This window comes from Drosophila arizonae, chromosome 5 (assembly GCF_054131065.1).
Source record: "Drosophila arizonae isolate 15081-1271.41 chromosome 5, UAZ_ARI_1.0, whole genome shotgun sequence".
Taxonomy (NCBI): domain Eukaryota; kingdom Metazoa; phylum Arthropoda; class Insecta; order Diptera; family Drosophilidae; genus Drosophila; species Drosophila arizonae.
The window spans coordinates 10,304,122-10,321,761 of NC_142925.1; the positions used below are offsets into that span (position 1 = coordinate 10,304,122).

At 42.9% G+C, this 17,640-nt stretch overlaps 7 protein-coding genes and 1 long non-coding RNA gene across 10 annotated transcripts; 4 read left to right on the forward strand and 4 right to left on the reverse strand.

Moving 5' to 3' along the window:
• The first annotated feature begins 35 nt into the window (after window positions 1-35).
• Coq9 (ubiquinone biosynthesis protein COQ9, mitochondrial) lies at window positions 36-4,579 on the forward strand. Its single transcript, XM_018010964.2, has 4 exons — window positions 36-271; window positions 3,369-4,072; window positions 4,132-4,341; window positions 4,399-4,579. The coding sequence occupies exons 1-4, from the start codon at window positions 211-213 to the stop codon at window positions 4,435-4,437; spliced, it is 1,014 nt and encodes a 337-aa protein (XP_017866453.1). The 5' UTR covers window positions 36-210; the 3' UTR covers window positions 4,438-4,579.
• LOC108616023 (uncharacterized) lies at window positions 287-2,641 on the forward strand. Its single transcript, XM_018010957.2, has one exon. It carries the CDS (start codon window positions 560-562, stop codon window positions 2,549-2,551), a length of 1,992 nt encoding a protein of 663 aa, XP_017866446.1. The 5' UTR covers window positions 287-559; the 3' UTR covers window positions 2,552-2,641.
• A 796-nt stretch (window positions 4,580-5,375) lies between the features above and the next one.
• Window positions 5,376-10,286, reverse strand: tor (tyrosine protein kinase receptor torso). The gene is made up of 14 exons (XM_018010955.2): window positions 10,131-10,286; window positions 9,788-10,033; window positions 9,486-9,723; window positions 9,339-9,421; window positions 9,107-9,275; window positions 8,645-8,950; window positions 8,228-8,581; window positions 8,002-8,173; window positions 7,450-7,945; window positions 7,299-7,393; window positions 7,113-7,235; window positions 6,907-7,044; window positions 6,675-6,839; window positions 5,376-6,599 (listed from the first exon to the last, which is right to left on the reverse strand). Exons 1-14 carry the CDS (start codon window positions 10,284-10,286, stop codon window positions 6,545-6,547), a joined length of 2,796 nt encoding a protein of 931 aa, XP_017866444.1. The 3' UTR covers window positions 5,376-6,544.
• A 484-nt stretch (window positions 10,287-10,770) lies between these two features.
• LOC149268473 (uncharacterized) lies at window positions 10,771-11,625 on the forward strand. Of its 2 annotated transcripts, XR_016270169.1 has the most exons (3): window positions 10,771-10,885; window positions 10,947-11,171; window positions 11,419-11,625. It is a non-coding gene; the product is annotated as an uncharacterized LOC149268473 (long non-coding RNA). The 2 variants fall into 2 exon arrangements; XR_016270168.1 differs by having other exon boundaries at window positions 10,814-11,171.
• LOC108616033 (calaxin) lies at window positions 11,317-12,201 on the reverse strand. Its single transcript, XM_018010968.2, has 3 exons — window positions 11,818-12,201; window positions 11,649-11,756; window positions 11,317-11,588 (listed from the first exon to the last, which is right to left on the reverse strand). The coding sequence occupies exons 1-3, from the start codon at window positions 12,199-12,201 to the stop codon at window positions 11,415-11,417; spliced, it is 666 nt and encodes a 221-aa protein (XP_017866457.1). The 3' UTR covers window positions 11,317-11,414.
• A 245-nt stretch (window positions 12,202-12,446) lies between these two features.
• On the reverse strand, window positions 12,447-15,254 carry LOC108616028 (uncharacterized). The gene is made up of 3 exons (XM_018010962.2): window positions 14,769-15,254; window positions 14,181-14,709; window positions 12,447-14,112 (listed from the first exon to the last, which is right to left on the reverse strand). The coding sequence occupies exons 1-3, from the start codon at window positions 15,098-15,100 to the stop codon at window positions 13,483-13,485; spliced, it is 1,491 nt and encodes a 496-aa protein (XP_017866451.1). The 5' UTR covers window positions 15,101-15,254; the 3' UTR covers window positions 12,447-13,482.
• Window positions 15,255-15,260: 6 nt separating this feature from the next.
• On the forward strand, window positions 15,261-16,064 carry ATPsynF (ATP synthase, subunit F). The gene is made up of 3 exons (XM_018010969.2): window positions 15,261-15,368; window positions 15,437-15,519; window positions 15,631-16,064. Exons 2-3 carry the CDS (start codon window positions 15,441-15,443, stop codon window positions 15,873-15,875), a joined length of 324 nt encoding a protein of 107 aa, XP_017866458.1. The 5' UTR covers window positions 15,261-15,368; window positions 15,437-15,440; the 3' UTR covers window positions 15,876-16,064.
• Window positions 15,429-17,579, reverse strand: LOC108616031 (uncharacterized). Of its 2 annotated transcripts, none has more exons than XM_018010966.2 (3): window positions 17,153-17,579; window positions 16,752-17,097; window positions 15,429-16,691 (listed from the first exon to the last, which is right to left on the reverse strand). In XM_018010966.2, the coding sequence occupies exons 1-3, from the start codon at window positions 17,571-17,573 to the stop codon at window positions 16,523-16,525; spliced, it is 936 nt and encodes a 311-aa protein (XP_017866455.1). In that variant the 5' UTR covers window positions 17,574-17,579; the 3' UTR covers window positions 15,429-16,522. The 2 variants fall into 2 exon arrangements, with proteins under 2 accessions (XP_017866455.1, XP_089325452.1); XM_089469326.1 differs by having other exon boundaries at window positions 15,429-16,703.
• Window positions 17,580-17,640: the final 61 nt, after the last annotated feature.

Consider the following 17,640-nt stretch of genomic DNA (forward strand, 5'->3'; position numbering starts at 1 on the left):
GATAAATTTAACGTTATTTTTATTCATTAAAGTAGGCATTTGTATATATTTATAGCTATGCATTTGCAGCCCTAGCTGCACAGTGCTGCAAAATTCAACAATTTCGAACGCTGTACAGCACCTTGTTTGCCGCATGCTGAATGGCGCCCGAAATAAATACCAGAAGAAGAAGCAAATATCAGTTGAGCAGACAACATTTGGAGCGCTAAAATGGCAAATGTGCGCTGTTTGCAAAAAGTAATACGTCTACAAAAGTTTGTGCTGCCAATCAGTAAGTAAATTAAACAATAATCAAACAATTGTTGACATAAAGCAAAGAAGCGCGCGTGCTGGACTTCGCAATTCGCCCATTACGAAAGACGTGCGAGTGAGAGTGGCATTCAAAGCGAACAGCTGTTTTCTTTACACTTTTCATTCCTTTTCCGTTCGATTTATACGTCAGGGGGGAGAGGACAAAGCAAATGCTGTGGCTGCCGGTCAAAATTTTATTTAGAATTTTTAGTTAAAATAAAACAAAGTGAAAACAAAAAAAAAGTAAATAAAACAAAATCAAAATACCATGGACGTAGAAATGGAAACGGAACCGGTAACAGAGGCCGAGAACCTGTTAAGCCTAATTAAGCGTATGCTCCACGAGCGCGATTTCGATGGCATCAAAATGCTCTTCCAGAGCCCCGCGGTCTTCGCGGAAATCGAACCGCACATGCCCGCCGCCGCATTGGACATGTATACGGAAATTTGCGCACCGACGTTAACGGACGAAACAAATGTGGACGACACGCAGTTGTTCGACTGCGTCAATGAGCTGCTGAAGATCGTCGCTAAATATGCGCCGCTGCACCAGTTTATGCTGGAGCTGATGGAAAAGATCGAGGAGAGCAGCAGCATAGCCATATTCTCGGCATATCTTCGCGCATTGCAAGTGGTGCTGCTGCGACAGGGTCAGTCCAAGCCGCAGGCCATCGAGTGGTGTCTCGCCTCTGTAGTTACACGTGTGCGGGAGCTGCCGTTGCCGCAGTACCTCAGCGATGGCTACGATGAGCAACAGGCCAATCTGCTGGAGCAGGACAAACAAATCGAGGAAATGCTGGCGCATTACATCACCATCGATCTGTGCTACGAACCACTCTTGAAGGTGGTCCTCGAGCAGGATTGCAACACATCGGTCTTTCGGGATTGTGGCCTGAATCGTCGTAATGCCTTAACCTGCTTCCTGATTCAGCTGCTGGGCAAACCACTGGCCCTGCTCGAGCTGAGCAATGTACCGAAGCGATTGCTCGAGCCGGGACAAGCGCACATCTGTACGCCCAGTCCGTGGCGCCTGCGGCCGGAGTTGACTCAGCAAAGTTATCTCCAAGCCCGCGCCAAGGCGGGCAAAACACAATCATATGTCCAGCAGGTACTGCACACTCTGGTAACGGACGCCTCCCGATTGCTGGGGGATCCCTACTATCTGCTCTGCCTGGTGGAGCAGCGCGCCCGCTGGAAACGTCGCCTGGACGCTGAAAAGGGTGTCTACGAGATGAGCAGCCACAATATCTTCCTAATCGACGAGAAACTCCCACTGCCCGCCCTGGCCATGTATTATCACGCTCTGCTCGTGGGCCAATTGCTGCCCAAGAGCGCGCCCAAAGTCTATGCCCCACTGCATTTATTCGAATCGTGTCTATACTTGGTCTCGGTGCTGCTGGAGCAACCGGAGCCGCCGATGCAGCATTGTGGATTACGCTTGAATGATTATGCGCTCAGCATCCTGACGGAGCCTGTGCCGCAGCGTTCGTTGGATTTGGAGGTGCACAAGCGCTACTGTGAGGTGCTCTGCAAGATAACGGGCTATTCCTCGCAGGAGTCGCTGCGTCAACTGGGCCTCCAGGTGCTGCATCACTATATACTCGCCTTCGAGGATACAGCCAAGTATTTCATATTGAAAAACCTGCTGGAAACTGTGCAGCACGACGGCATCTTGGGCTATCTGGCGGGAATGTATAAGGATTTGGCTGCTGCGCAAATGGAGCTGAAGGTGCCCCTGAGCGAGGTCTACAGCGGAGTACAGTTCCGGTCCATGGTGCTGCGGTGTGTTTGCGTGCTCCCCCAAGACGTGAAATCGGACCTTTTGATGCATTCGGTGACCATATCGAATGCCCTGAACATGGTGCGGTACTTTGCCATGGCTGACCTTGAGAACCGAACGGGATTCTGGGATGTGCTGCCAGAGATTGAGCAGCGATTCCTGGAACCCCTAAGCAAAGCCCTAAACTTCTCCCTCGCCCACTACAAGGCGTACAAGGAACGGGTGCTCAATGGCCAGAGCTCATCCGACGACGAGCTAATGCAGAAGCAGCTCAATATGCTGGCCGTGAACATAACCAACAGCGGGATGGACGGCGGCGAGGGAGATGGCCATTTGCCGGACATTGGGCGAGAGGAGAAGCTCGAGGTGTTGGCCGGGTCCATAACGGGACTGGAGTCACTGCGCGTGCTCTACCTGCTGACCAGCGATAATGTGGAGCAGAGCTCGATAAAGCGCAAAAAAATGATCCAATCGGACTAAAAATTGGACAAAAGACAAATCAAAAGCATCTGTTTCTATGTTTATATCTCCTTTGATCGAACGTAAATGAAAACGAAATTTATCCGACAATCATAATTGCATTTTTTTTTTCTATACATATACTATGTGTATTTGTTTATTTTTGTGTGTTTTTACGGTCAACAGGTGCTAATTGACCAAGCTAACTGTGCTCTCTGCTCACCTGTCGCCTCCAAAAAGGTGTTAATTAATGACACAGCAAAGCGAACGACGCCGTACTGTGATCTTTGCCTTGTTTTAGCTGACCTTCAAACTAATTAGAGCAAAGGGGGAAACCACAACTCCACACGAAATGTGGAACAAATTGTCAACTGAATATTAAATATGTGTTTAAAAATTAACCTGCCACCTGGGGTTACCTCAATTATGCTGGCCATAAAGTAGAATCACTGATATAATATATTGACATAATTTAATGACTAAGGGTAGAGTTTATGAAGTTTCAAAATTATGATCCTTCAAGTATATTGTAAACAGCCAATATAAAAACTTTTAAATCATAAAAAAAGGTTTACAGAAGCCTTATCAGCTTAAGCTCAAGATAATGAATATTTTTGAAAGAAAAAAACGTCATATTCCTAAAATATATTTCCTATGTCAACCCAAAACAGAATGACGATTGGAATATGAATTAACACTTGAATGTATTAAATTGAGAGTTTCACATTATTGTGAAATAAAAACATTTTTGCAATTAAAACATTCTTATATATAAATTCAACTGTATTCCCAAAGAGAAGTTCTGTTATACTTGATTGATTGATTAAATGATTTGCAGATGCACAAGGCTGCTGGCTGGCCATTAGCACCGTTACACCCGCCGCCGTGCTCACACTGCAACAGCAGCGCCCAGTATTCTTGCCCAGCTACGCTGTGGGACGCAGCTACTCCTCGAGCAGCGACAACTTGGATGAGTTTCGAGCGCGTGAGGAGCAACGCGAGAGGGAGCGCGATGCAGCCGAACAGAAGGCATACAAAGCCACAATGAGCGATGCGGGCGGCGGTGCTGGAATAGGTGGCGGTGGTGCGCCACCCGATGGGGAGCAGTCAGCCAAGCAGGCCAAGGTGGATGCCATACGAACGCGTATACTGGATGCAGCGCTGCTGCATGTGCCGGAGCTTGGCTGGACCAAGCAAGCGATTGTTCAGGGCGCCGAAGAGAGCGGCTTTCCGAGCGTCGTCCATGGCATGTTTCCCGATGGCGGCTTTGCACTCGTCTCCCATTTCAATGGCAAGTGTAATGCAGAGCTGGTGCAGAGTCTGCAGAAGAGAACGGACAATGGCCAAAAGGAGGTCGGTGATCCGCTGGATTTCCTAGTCCAAGCGGTGCGCCAGCGCCTCAGCATGATTGAGCCGTTCAAGAAGCAATGGCCCCAGGCCATGGCACTGATAGCACAGCCGGCAAATGCATCCACAGCACTGGCACAAGTGCTCACCCTAGTCGATGATATTTGCTACTATTCCGGCGATCGTTCCGTCGATGTGAGCTTGACTAAAACGAATCTCTGTCCATATATTCATTTGCCTTCATTGCTCAACAGTTTGGCTGGTATACGCGTCGCGTTGGCCTGGCCACCATTATGAAGATGACGGAGCTGTATATGCTGCAGGACACCTCAGCGGGACACGCCCAGACGTGGGAGTTCCTCAAGAATCGCATGGATGAGGCTGTCCAGTTGCAGATGGCTTTGGCTCAAACTGAGGGCATGACGCAGACATTTCAACGTTCCTTTAACTCTGCTTTCATAACGGTATATTGATCTAACTTAATCTATAAAAGTAATTCAACTTAATTCTCTCTCTTACAGGCGCGCAACATACTCGGACTTGGCTACAGTCGTCACTAGCTAAGCTGCACAAAAAATCAGCAAATGTCCAAAGAAAAAACGAGTGCTATGTAAAAATATTAAATATATATACATACTATATATATAACACGATTTATACCTTATAAAAATTGTCATAATATACCTGATCTACGTGTATTTATGCATATTTGTAGGCTGTTTTTTCTAGAGCTCTCGATTTTTTCTTAAAGATTTTTTTTATAGTAGATCCAAATTTGATTTTGAGTTTGTATTATATAATTTTTTATTTTCTAAATTCAAACTTTAGAATAGTCACATATCAGTTTGTCACAAATGATATTCCCTTAAATAATTTCTGGATAAGTTTCAATTTAAAAGAATATATTTAATATTTTTAGTTTTAAAATTCAATTTTAAAATTTTCTTGATTTCGTTTTGTATCCAATTATTTTTTTTTTTATCTTTCTCGCTGATTTTTAAGTTCTCTTTTCATTTAAAAATTGTATTTTTATTATTTAAATTTAAATTTTTTAATTTCCATATCCTACTTTGTCACAAACTAGTTTTCCTTAATTGTTCCTTATATAAATGGTCAATTGTAAATATATTTTCTGCTGAGGCAATCGCTTCTCACTCTTATACAAGTCTTATACGAATCATATACACTGAAATATGCATAAACGTCGTGTATTTTTGTAGTCATATTGGTATCTAAGTCAACTACAATTATTATTATCTTAATGTATAAAACCTTTTTAAAATTTGGGGGATTAAATAGTTGTAAAATCTAAAATCGATTTATGTCTATAAAATGATTAAATACATTTTTGTGGTTAAAAGGAAACAAAAGCATATTTCATTCAAAGATTATTTAAAGTATTTACGTTTATATATACATATATATATATAATGTAGTTTTATCTTCAACCAATCTGTCCATCTACAAGAATTTTAAATTGAGCTATAAAACAATTCAGTTTTGTGGTGTTGCCATTCAAAATATATTTTGATTTTTAATAACACAACTAAGAAAAGAGCAATAGGTGTGGTACCTCCGTTCTTCGATGGATATACTACATACTCATACTTGCGAAACTGTTGTCTGTTTACATTGCGATTGTATATGGGTGTGTGGATGTGCAGGGTATACTATAAAAGAATTAGCTCTGGGGCAGTTGATCAGCAGTCCTGTCCCATTTGGAGGGGAGTACAGCCACTCGCGGTTGAACAGGCAACACCTTCGCAGATACGGGAAAGCGAGACTTCCACGTCCAGGTATCCTCTTCCCGTGGTTTCTGTTGCTCGGGGTCAACGAATGCCGCTGGAATAACACTCTTATTGGTTTCGTTCCATCTGGGAATGCACCGGCGTTTGGTCCGCCTCAGCTTGTTACGTTTAGCCGAAACCACATACGAATATAGCTCCGATATGTCTTTGCATAGATCGGAGTGCTTCAACAAGGACTTGTTATGGGACGACGGATACTTTAATCTACAATTCCCATTGCTGGATCCATTGCAGCAATCGGACAGCTGGCGCACCGGACAGAGGGGACAGGCATAGGGTATCGGTTCGCATGGGGTCCATTCCATGCGGCAGCAGTGTTGGCACATTTCCTAGCTATGTTATTCAAATCAAAAATAAACCCAATTTAGTTCTAGGTAAAATTTGACAAAAGTTAAAAACGTTTTCTACACGGCCCTTTCGAATTTTCTGATCATCAAAATTCGAAAGCTACCAAAGGAAACGAATTCTGACTGATGGCTCCAAGTAGCAAAAAATGGATAAGCTTACCAGAAGTGGAAGCTCTATTATTAAAGTGAACTATGCTAAAAATAACTATTTTATTTACAGAGGAAGTCAAATGTCATTTAAGTCGCGCTTTATAAGAACTGGAAGATTATAACAGGAATGCTTAAAAGTTACGTTTCTTTTTCATTATATATAAATTTTCTCTTGTCTAGATAGAGTTTTCATAGTTTAACAATTACAATATGCTCTACAATATCTCAGAGAGCTTATCATGTGTTGCACATATAGTCAGCATATGTTTTCCTTAGAAACTTTGTTGAAAATGTATTGCACAAGGTAAAACATTTTGAATGAAGACAAAAAAAAAAAATAAAAACAAAGACTAAAAACAAAGTTAAGCACAAGGTTGCAAATAGGGTTCATCATGTTGAGGCAGTTGCTCCACTTTGCTGTGAATTGAAATGAGATTTTGAATTAGATTTAGATTTAGTTAGAGACTATTAACTATACTATATAGCACATGCCTATGTGGATTGTCAGTTTGAGTTAGCTGTCGCTTTAGCTGCTTCTGTAGCCGCATTGGCTGCTCATTGCTGGCCAGGATCATCGCATCGAGCTGCTGTTTGAGTTGGGCAAATGTGGGTCGATTTCCCGGTATGGAGCACCAGCAGCTTGTCATTAGAGCAAATCTGTAAAGACAATTATATTTTATATATATGTTTTACTTATCTACTCTTATCTCAGCTATGTACATACACTTCATCTGTGCAGCCTTCGGGCTGTTTCATGCGCTGTCCCTGACGCAGCAGCTGCAGCAAATCTCTGGGCGAGATGGAAGGATACGGCATGCCGCCCAGTGTGGTAATCTCATACAGCAGCACCCCAAAGGACCAACTGAAAGCAGAAAGTAAATACAAATATATAAATTCTGTATAGCAGACATACATAGATCACATTCTTACACATCGCTCTGGCTGGTGTACACCTGGTGGGTCAGCGACTCCAAGGCCAACCACTTGATGGGCAGCTTGCCACTGCCTCCAGATTTACGATAAACATTCTCATGGTAGACATCACGACTCAGACTGTTAATAAAAGTTAAGTTTAATTAATATGTATGCCATAATATATATACAATATATGCTTGCCCAAAGTCTGCTATTTTGATGGTGAGATCCATGGAGATGAGCACGTTTCGTGCAGCCAAATCTCGATGCACAATTTTATTCTGTGCCAAAAAGTCCTGTGGATAGAAGTCATTATCATCCCATACATTTTTTGCTCTATCTATGCCCTTACCATGCCCACAGCCACCTGTTGCGCAATATCCAATAGATCGGCATATTTCAGTGGTTGCCTTTCCAGTTCTTGCTCAACCGCTGGTGTATTGAAGTACTCCTGATTTTCAAAGCTAGCCGTGCAGCAGGTATTTTTGTCTGACTGCTTCTCCTTTTGACTGCGCTTCAATAGGTTCTTCAGAGTTGCCACAGCAGCAACTGTTGGTCCTGCATTCGCCTCAATATTCTCAATGCCGTGCAGTCCATAGGATTTGTTGTCGGCAGCAAGTGTGCCCTTGTTCCATTTGAAGCTGGTATCTTGGCGGCTGCTGTTCCTTGAGAGATCCGTCTCGGATTCCTCTTCCAGGGTGGACAACATGGATCGATTTATATCCTCAATACGTGTATCGTTATACGAGAGATGCCCAGAACGCATTGAGTGATGCTTCTGCTGGACTAGATTAAGCTTGACATGCATATTCCGTGCGCTGCGCTCCTGCTGGAATTTCCATTCGTCACTGTGGAATAAATGCATTAGATAGTTTCTATGAGGGAAATCAAGGTAGTTGCTTGCCGCAAATAATTCTGAAGGCTGCCCAGGCCGCAGTATTCGGTAAGCAGCATCATGCGATTGCTGCACCTGGTCGAGTAGCCAACAATTCCCACAATATTCGGATGCCTGCCCACGGCGCGTAACATTTCGATTTCACACTTGAATGCCTGCACATCCTCCTCATTGGGGTGATCTAGAAACAGAATCCTTAAACAAACAGTTTGATTTCTTAGGCTATTTTTCTTACCTTTGAGCAGCTTCACAGCCACCTGACGCTGTTTGTAGACACCACGACGCACTAGGCCAAACGCGCCCTCGCCTAGCACATCCTGCAGCAGCACAGCATGCGGGTCTACCTCCAGCTCATCATCCAATTCAAAGTTATCCTCGGCAGCGAGCGTGGCTAACAGCCTGCTACTGTTGTTGTTGACCAAGGACAAGTGAAAGTCGCTTGACTGATTTGGAGCTGCCTTCAGCTCCTTCGTCTCCAGCTTCTGACACTCTTGTCGTTGCTTTTGCCTACGCAGCGACAGCCAACACAGGCCAAGTATCAAACACAGCGTTACAATAAATAACACCATGAAGTTAATCTGCGTGCTTTCTGGAAAATAATAAAAATTATACAAATATGCATAACTCATTTATAATTGTTAACGAAACGTACCCAGCATCCAGAACTGCAAATCAATCTTATCTACGGGCAGAACTGTGGCATTCCGTCCGCCCTCTGTGTAGGCCACTAAATGCACCTCAAAACTGGCACCAAGTATTGTGATATTTGGTATATAATAATGATTAGCACTACCATCCACTAAATACTTCATGTGATTGCTATTCACGTGCAGATCGAATATGTACAGCGTATAGTTATCCGGCAATTGTCGTGGCCGAGCCCAACTAATATTCAGTGTCAATATATCCTGGTCGAAATGGGATTGTTGCACGCTAACATTGACGGGCTTCAGTGGAGCTGCAAGAGAGGAAGAAGCATTAATAAAAGACACTCGTTTAAAACGAATATATCCCGATAAACATATTTTACACAGTATACCATTAATGTAGGGAATTTGGCCTAGTTTAACAGTTTTTTAGTCTGCTTTCAACTATTCAGATCATTTCAACTTACGACACAGGGTATAGTTGTAATGGAACCAATCCAGGCAGCTGGGCACGTGGAGTACCAGCCATTGCAGTGAGCTCTCCAGCATGTTCATGATATTAACCGTGCGAATGCCCACCATGAACTGCTCGCCAAATTTCAAATTCGGTATCGTATAGCTGTAGAGGCTGCGAGGCTGCAAAGGTGAAAGACGGTTAAGGTTTGAGCATAAGCAAAATATAAACGTCTGAATATTTACGTCTCGAAACTCAATGGGCGTGGGCGCGTCCATAATTTGACTGTCCTTCGAGAAGTAGATCATATCAAAGTAACAATTGCGTTCTGCAAGCAGAGTGATTGAATATTAGATAACTTAAATTGTATAAGACTTCTGTATAAGACTTACCTGCAGATGGCTGCCATTCCACTTTTGCTGCAATGTGCTGCCTATCGCCGGGCTGCTCTTCGAATTCTTTCAGCCGAACGTTGCCCATCTTGCTCGGCTGGTAGCCGCGCTTCAGTGTCCGATAGCTCTCCTGGATGGCTATAAACGAATAGGCGCCATCGGCGTGCACAGCCAGCGCTGTAATATTATGCGCGGCAATTGCTTCCAGATCCTTTAAGGTAAAGAAACTCTCATCGGACTGAAAGAGATTCAAGATTTTAGATAGATATTGGTAAGTGGGTGGCTCGAAACGCTCTACCTACCACATAGAAAGTCGATTCAAGATTGACGTCATCGAAAATTCTGTCAAACCGAATGATAAACATGGCATCTGGCATAGCCTGTGTGGCATTATCGCGCGCATGCTGCACCCACTTGATGCGAAATGAGAGCTCCGACTCTGTGCGGCAAACGAGATTCAAGAAGAAGTTCTCCTGTATTTTGTGCGGAGTTGCGGGCATTAAATCCGTTCCATTTTCACTACAGTAACCGTAACAGCTTGAAAAATTCTGCGAAAGAGAACGAAAGAGGGAGAGAGAGAGAGAGAGAGAGAGAGAGAGAAAGATTTATAGAGCACGATCTTGAGTTACGCTCAATTGGTGTCACCTTATTCGGTATTGTGAGCAGGCAGCGCTTGGTGCAGGCGGTCACATTGAGCAGCAGCTCCTCCTTGGAGAGCTCACGCATGAGTATCAAATCGCCCTGATTGTCGTCTATGAACAGCCAGAAGAGAAATGCATATTTTGCATAGAACAGCAGCATTGTATTTTTGTTTTTTAAATTATTTGATTTCTTTCTTATGTCTCTTCTTTTCAACAGTTGAACTTGCGGTTCTTTTTGTTTATTTTACAGTTCGTTCTGCTCTTGGCTGTGGCGCTGCACTAGTTCCACTATTATTCAAATTTCCTTGTGCAATTGCCGCTCTGCACTAGTTCCAACCTTCGCCTACGACTGAGCCGTGCAAACTGAAGTCGAGCCATGACGAGCGGACAGGAAGAATTGCTGCAAAGTCGCAAAAGAAAAGAAAAAAAAATGGAATTCTGTTTTCATTTCTTCTCTGTTTTGTTTCAACTTTGTGTTTCATGTGCGTTATAGAAACGTACGAACGGATGGACAGACGGACGGTCACGCTAGCCATATCATTTGTAATGCAAAAATCCAACTCGGTTTTCGACAATGGGGCGCCAAAGCGGATTGGAGAAATGCAGAACGCAACATATAAACGAGAATGCTCCAAACGAGAGTGCTTAACAACAAATACCCTTCGATTATGGCGGTGATCAGCCGTTAGCTCTGAATTATGTGTATGTGTGTGTGTGTTGGGGTATATGCGGGTGGGCATATACATACTATGTACATATGTATGTATGAAGTTTTCGCTCAAATCTATTATATACTCAGGTTCTCTGTTTCTGCTCACAGATTTATCAAGCTGTAATAGTCTTCCCACGCATAACACAGTGCATAACTTGAGAGCAATTTTTTTTTAAATCAAATTTAGTGGCAATACAGAAAAGAAAATTAAACTTTTGTTCTTTCTCTTACCTCATGGCAACGGGTATAAACCGTACACTGCATGTGCATGCCTGCATAGATTTCAAGCGTATAAAAAATCATAGAATTTTTATTTCTTGTTCTAAGAGATATGTAAGTCAATTGTAGTCCATTTGAAACTATTAGTCTAAACTTTCACATTATAATGCTTATATTTACATACTATACTTATACTTACATACTATATTTACCACTAAAAATTAGGCATAGTATGTCACTAAAGCTATAGCTATAAAAATTATATTTTCAGATTATTAAACTTACAATTTTATTTCATTTTTAATGCACTATATGGAACACTTTCAATAAAATGAAAAAATTTTTCTTTTGTAAAATTCAGTATAAATTGACACAAAGGGCAACAGTATTCAATTGGACCTTCGATGGGAAGACGGTGCCTAGGAATTCGAGAAGCACTGGCTGCTTGCGTACTATTTCGGCATATTCGTCAAAGGATATTTGCAAATCCTTATCGAGATCAAATTTGATAAATATTAATTCCAGCATGTCCTGCAAGCAGTATAAATAAATATACAGTAGCCATTTACATATATTATATCATTGACTTACCGTGCGCATTTCAATCTGCTCATCCTCATCCTCCCCGACGAAGAATTTCTCAACGAACCGCATCACATGCTCACGATTCAAATAGCCAAGACGATTCTCATCATAAATCTGGAAACGAATATCGAAAAAGTTAAGTAGAATTCGGATATATAGGAACTGTTATACAAACGCTATAGACAAATATCATGCGCTCCTCGAGATCGCTTACGAAATAGGTGGTAAACATTTTCACAAACGATGGCAGTGTACAATGACGATCCTGTGAGAATTTCGGATCTGTACATTCTGGATCGTCGCTAACAACAGCCACAACTCGACCATTAATGTCAGTGTCGGTAACCCGAAACATTTGCATTATGAAATTCCCCAATTGCCTGTGCGTCATATATTTAGCTTTTGGTCCATTCGAAAGTACAAACTTATGATAGATCATCGCGAGGCACAGCAACTCAGTTTCTGAGAACGGAGACTCCACATGGGTGACTATACTGCCATAGATGAAGTTGAAGCGCGCATTTTCCATACAATCCAGTGTCAGATCAAGATCCTTCATTTTGTCTAGTTAACGTATTACTTTTCGCTGAATGTGTTTTCGGAATGTGTACAAAAGTATAAAAATACAAATAGTATTCGGCACTCGTATACTGACGATCTACTTCCTACTGAGCCATAGGTTTTATCGTAATTGTAGGAACAGTTTGGAATTCCACTTGGCTTACTTGGTTTGTCTTTGTCGGTTTAGTATAAAGTTAATTATGATAGCATATTCCACCTTAAATTACAATTGAAACACATCTATTGCTTTATGTATTTTCTTTAACTAATTGTTTAATTGTCCTTTGCTTGAATTAATGTCATTTAGTAGTAAGCTAAAGCAAAGTTACAGGGTATTACAGCGCTATACAACACAAAGTGTACAACGGGGTACATATACGAGCGTGTGTATTAGTGTGTCTGTGTGTGTAGGGGGGAGTATACCTTAGCAATGTACCTTAAAAGACAATCGTGTTTAGCTTACAAAAAATGTAATCTTAATCGAGTACACGACAGCTATATAAAAAGTTTATATATATATATTTTTATATATATTAAATGTATGCACACAAACAACATACAAAATACAACTACATAGATGTACAATTATCGTATAAGTATTTATATATAAAATTAAAAAAAAATACATATGTGTATACACATACATATATTATAATTAATATGAAATTATAAACTTAACATAGCTGCTTGATGGGTCTCAAAGAGAGGTTCTAATACAGTGGCAAAAATAGAATACTGACTGGGATCGGATGTGGGATTACTGTCATGCGAGAATGTGGTAAAAACTTATGCTGAAATTCGATTAATTGATTCATCGAGTTTGAGTATTTTGCGTGTTTGTTGCGACACAACCGCTTGTGAAATTCATATTCATAATATATAATAATAATAATAATAATAATACTAATATCAAAAGAAATGCAAATGTTTGTTTCTTGTTGGTTGCTAGGTTTGGTTGTCTGTCAAATCAAATCGGAAAAAGGAAGAGAACAGTCCATTCGAGTCATGTCTGTGGCAACGAGAGTATATTCGCATATGAATACGTATTCATATTTCTATATATCTATATATATATATATATTCATGGATTAGTCTGGGTTTGTCTTTTGAGACAGTTTTTTTTCTTCGGAGAGTCGGCTACATTTTGCTAGACGCATTTCAAGCTAGTTCCACTTGTCGCCCACTAAATGCTGGCAATGCGTATTATTTGTGAGTGTGTGTGTTTGTAGTGTGTGTGTGTGTGTGTGTGTGTGTGTGTGTGTGTGTGTGTGTGCAACTACTAGTTGTAAGTCAAGGAATTGGCATTGAGCGCCAGCGCTGCTTCCGTGCTGCTGCTGCTTGACGATGTCGATGCTTGCGGCTGTGGCTGATTCGTTCCACTCTCCAGATGCACATTGTTATAGTCCGCTTTCGCATTGCAGCGCATGCCATGGGGCACGGGTAGTGGTGGTGGTGGCTGTTCCGCCAGCTGCTGTGGCTGTTGCTGCTGCTCCACCTCGCCATTGCCATTGTGGGCGTTGCTATTGAGATTGTAAACAGAGAGTCGCGCCTCATGCTCGCGCCGCTGTTGACGCAATCGTATATCGTGCTCCTCGCGCATATGCCGCAACTTGAGGTCCTGCTCCTGGCGATAGTAGGACAGCTTGAGTTCCTGCTCCATTTGCTCGAAGCGTAGCTTCTGCTCATGCTCACGTCGTGCATAGTCAATCTCGGCTAGGCGCGCCTGTTTCAGTAGCTTAAACAGTTGTTGCTTGTATTTCTCCTCCATGTCCAGGCAACTCATGGCGCCCTCATTGGACGACGTCGCTGCTGCAGCCGCAGCTGCTATTGGTGTATATTGTGAGCCAACTGCAGTGCCACTGGCCGCAGGCAGCTCATCCTCGGAGAGCAATGATTGAGCTTGTGAATGCTGTGAATGGCAGAGAGAAAATATATTAAATGGGAACTAATTTATAAATGTGTACTAAATCTACTCACCTTGCGCTGTCGTCTTTTGCGTATTGGTGAAGTCTTCTCGTTGTCATTGTCCTGTGTTGCTGCACCGTTGCCTGTGTCTGGGTCCTCTTTTAAGTTTAGCAACCCTTTGGCTTTGACCCGTTTGCGTCGTTGATTGGACGCAGATTGCAGTGGATTAGATGCGCTCTCTTGCTGCGAGTCGCCGCCGCCGGTGGAGGGCGGTGGCGAGGGTATGGCCATGGTTGATGTCTGTAGCGTATCCTCGCTGGCATTTGTGGAATTCGGCAATGCGGCCAGCGGCATATCCTCATCCTCGTCCAGTTCGAGTAGCTCTTTTTTGAGGGCACCATTGGTGCCACTGCGCGTTTGACTGCGCGACGACACCGGATCCTTTTGCAGCTCCTCCATAAACTCTATCATGCGCATGCCCTCTAGCGCCTCCGACTTGGGCTGCTTCTGCTGATGTTCACGCTTCGCCGAATTCTTCATGCTGCGCCATTGCACCTGGATCTGTTCGAGCAGTCGATGGCGAAAGTTCAGCGCATTGAATCTGTGGAAATGCATAATTAATTGATTGAAATGCGTAATTATAATTTTATCTAAACTTACTGTTTGGTTATTTGCGACCAGGCCAGTCTCTTGGCCTTGATGCTTTTTGCATCGACGCTCCGATTCTCAACGTATGCAACTTTTGTTTTGATCACTTCTAATAGGAGGCCCCGCTCAGCCTCTTCCCAATTAAGCGAACGTTTTTTGCGTGTGCCTTTTTTCTTGCCCGTTGCGCTTTCTTTTTCAGCAGACTCCTCGGCAGCATCTTCAGCATTCTCCACCCCCTCATCAGAGGCATTTGTGGCTTTTGTTTTCGACTCCGCCTTTTCGTCGTCGTCGTCGTCTTCTTGCGGCGACGGAGCACCCTTTGTCAATAGCTCCTCCAGTTTCATTACGATTTGGAATTTTTATTGTTTATGTATTGATTTTATTGTTATTATTATTGTTATTTAAGCGCGTTTCCGATTTGCAAAAAATTCTTATTTGATTTCTGTATATACTTCGCAACGGCGTTGCCACCGCGATTAAGTGCAGCGAGAGTGGCAGCATGCAACATCGGGGTACCGATACTATCGATATTTATTTGTACATCACTGTGCACTTAGTGTGCTCTGATTCCTATCGATACATTGTCGTACTCATACTCAAGTATCGAGCAAAGTAAGTAGCAGGCTGGAAAATATAATCTCATTGGCAAATTATATATTTTTATCACACACGTAACTTAGCGAGATGGCTTTTGGTGACTATCCTGCTGAGTATAACCCAAAGACGCATGGACCTTATGATCCAGCACGCTACTATGGCAAAGGTAAGCAAATTCGCGAAATTACGTAATTTTCTGCCGCCCGACATTGCGGCTTATACCATACTTTTTTTCTTCCATTTTATGTAATGGTTTTTATTTTTTTTACCATTGCAGCTGATGTGCCTTTCGGCCAAGTGAAATTGGGCGAGTTGGGCGCCTGGTTTGGACGTCGCAACAAGAGTCCATCAGCCATCGCTGGCGCTGTCAGCCGTGCCTGGTGGCGTTGGCAGCACAAGTATGTGTTCCCGAAGCGTGCTGGCATTGCACCCTTCTTCCAGTTGACCGTCGCCAGCATGGCTTTCTTCTATATCATCAACTACCCCAAGTTGAAGCACCACAGGAACTACAAGTACCACTAAACGGTACATCTCGTTTAAGCTCTTCAGTGTACACTTTGTTATTAAAACTTTTTTCATTTATTGTTGCCATTCAGTAAAGTGAAGAGAGTTCGAACACATCCACAACACATTACAATACAATTGATGTTTTGAACACGGCTGATTCTAATAAAAAAAAAATTCTGCGAATAACTGTGCTGCATCAAATAATCGTAAATTTCATTTTCGAGCAGTGGTAAACCATAATTAATATATTGTTCTTAATTGTGTTCATCGATGTGAACCAGTGTCTCGTTGGAAGGCTTGGTTTGTGAAACTGGTTAAACTGCAAACCAAGTGTTCATTTATCAAATTGATTTATAGTTTTCAAATCGATCCTCATTTGACTGCTCGAATTGCAAAATTAGTTGTAAATCATAAAAATTCTTGATTAATATCAAACTAATTTTTGTTTCTAACTCATATAAAGCATAGCTAGAACTAGCTGATAGCTGTTTCTGTTTCTAGCTGTCCTCCCGGCAGGAGCTGCTCACAGCTCTAAGCTTGTTAAATCTATTAAAGTTGGCGATTATTTCGGGGCAAGAATTAGGAATCTAAGGCGTTACTACTTTCTATGAAAATTTAATTGGAACTAAATACTTTTATTTTAGACTCATTATATGGCTTTGTCAGTAACACCCATCCGCTGCATTTGCTCCCGTGTCCAACTGCCTGGTTGTATTGTCTTTCGGAGGCGTAAAAATCTCGCAGATGAAGGGCAGCTCACGATCACAGCTCAACGTTTGCCAAGTGCTGTTTGGCGTCAAAGCCACGCAGCTGGCATTGGCTTGGCTGCCGCTATAATGGATTCTTGATTACTATTTATGCATCTGTGTATTTCAAGACAATCCCACTTACCCTATACGAGGATGACCCACATGCCAGGCGCGATATAGAAAGCACAGCAGGCTCTCTTGCTGCGCATTGCGATAGTCGAGGGGCTGCAGGGACTTGCTGATATTAAATTGCAAGCCCACATAGGCCAGAAAGATGCCTGGCTCTGGTTTCTCACCCACGCGCTGTCTATTATAATTCACCAGCCACTGAGATAGTGCATAGGTGCGCGCCTCGGAGGCCACATGGGCTAGGCTTCCACTAAACTCGCTGGCATTGCTGCAACTAGTGGAGGCATTCAAATAGTTCGCGGGTTGGGTATAGAAGACAAACAGACCCACTTGCTCAACGCAGCTAATGTTGTGCAGCGCTACGGGAAGCCATTGATTAGATTTCAGATTTATTGTAATCGCTGGCCTATTCACCTGTGGGCCTGCCGTATAAGCTGTAGTAGTCGAAGCGACTATCGTTTGTCATGCCCGCAAAGCTCGTATTTTGCGGACACGCCAGAACATGGCAGTTGAAGTACTCTGCGGGCTGCTCGAAAACACTCAAACGATTCCGCGCATCCTTTTGCCGCCTCCTGCTTGTCGAATCTCTAGGCTGTATCTCAAAATAATTTTTGCGTCGACCAGGTCCACCCGGTGCAAAGTTTAAGGCCAGGCCACGCAGCTCACGTGCCAGCGCCATGCATTCTTCCAGAGTTCCTGTGCTCTCAAGGGCAAGTGCGTCCGTCGTAGCAGCGCGCTGGCATTGCCGCACCAGATGGAACTGCAAAGGAACAGGATTTGACTTGGGGCAGCGCAGAGCAAGCAAAGGCGAAATGCTTAGCAACAGCAACCACATGGCTTACTGCAGCAACCTACAGATCTGGCATATATATATATATATGCAATATATTTATGCATTCATC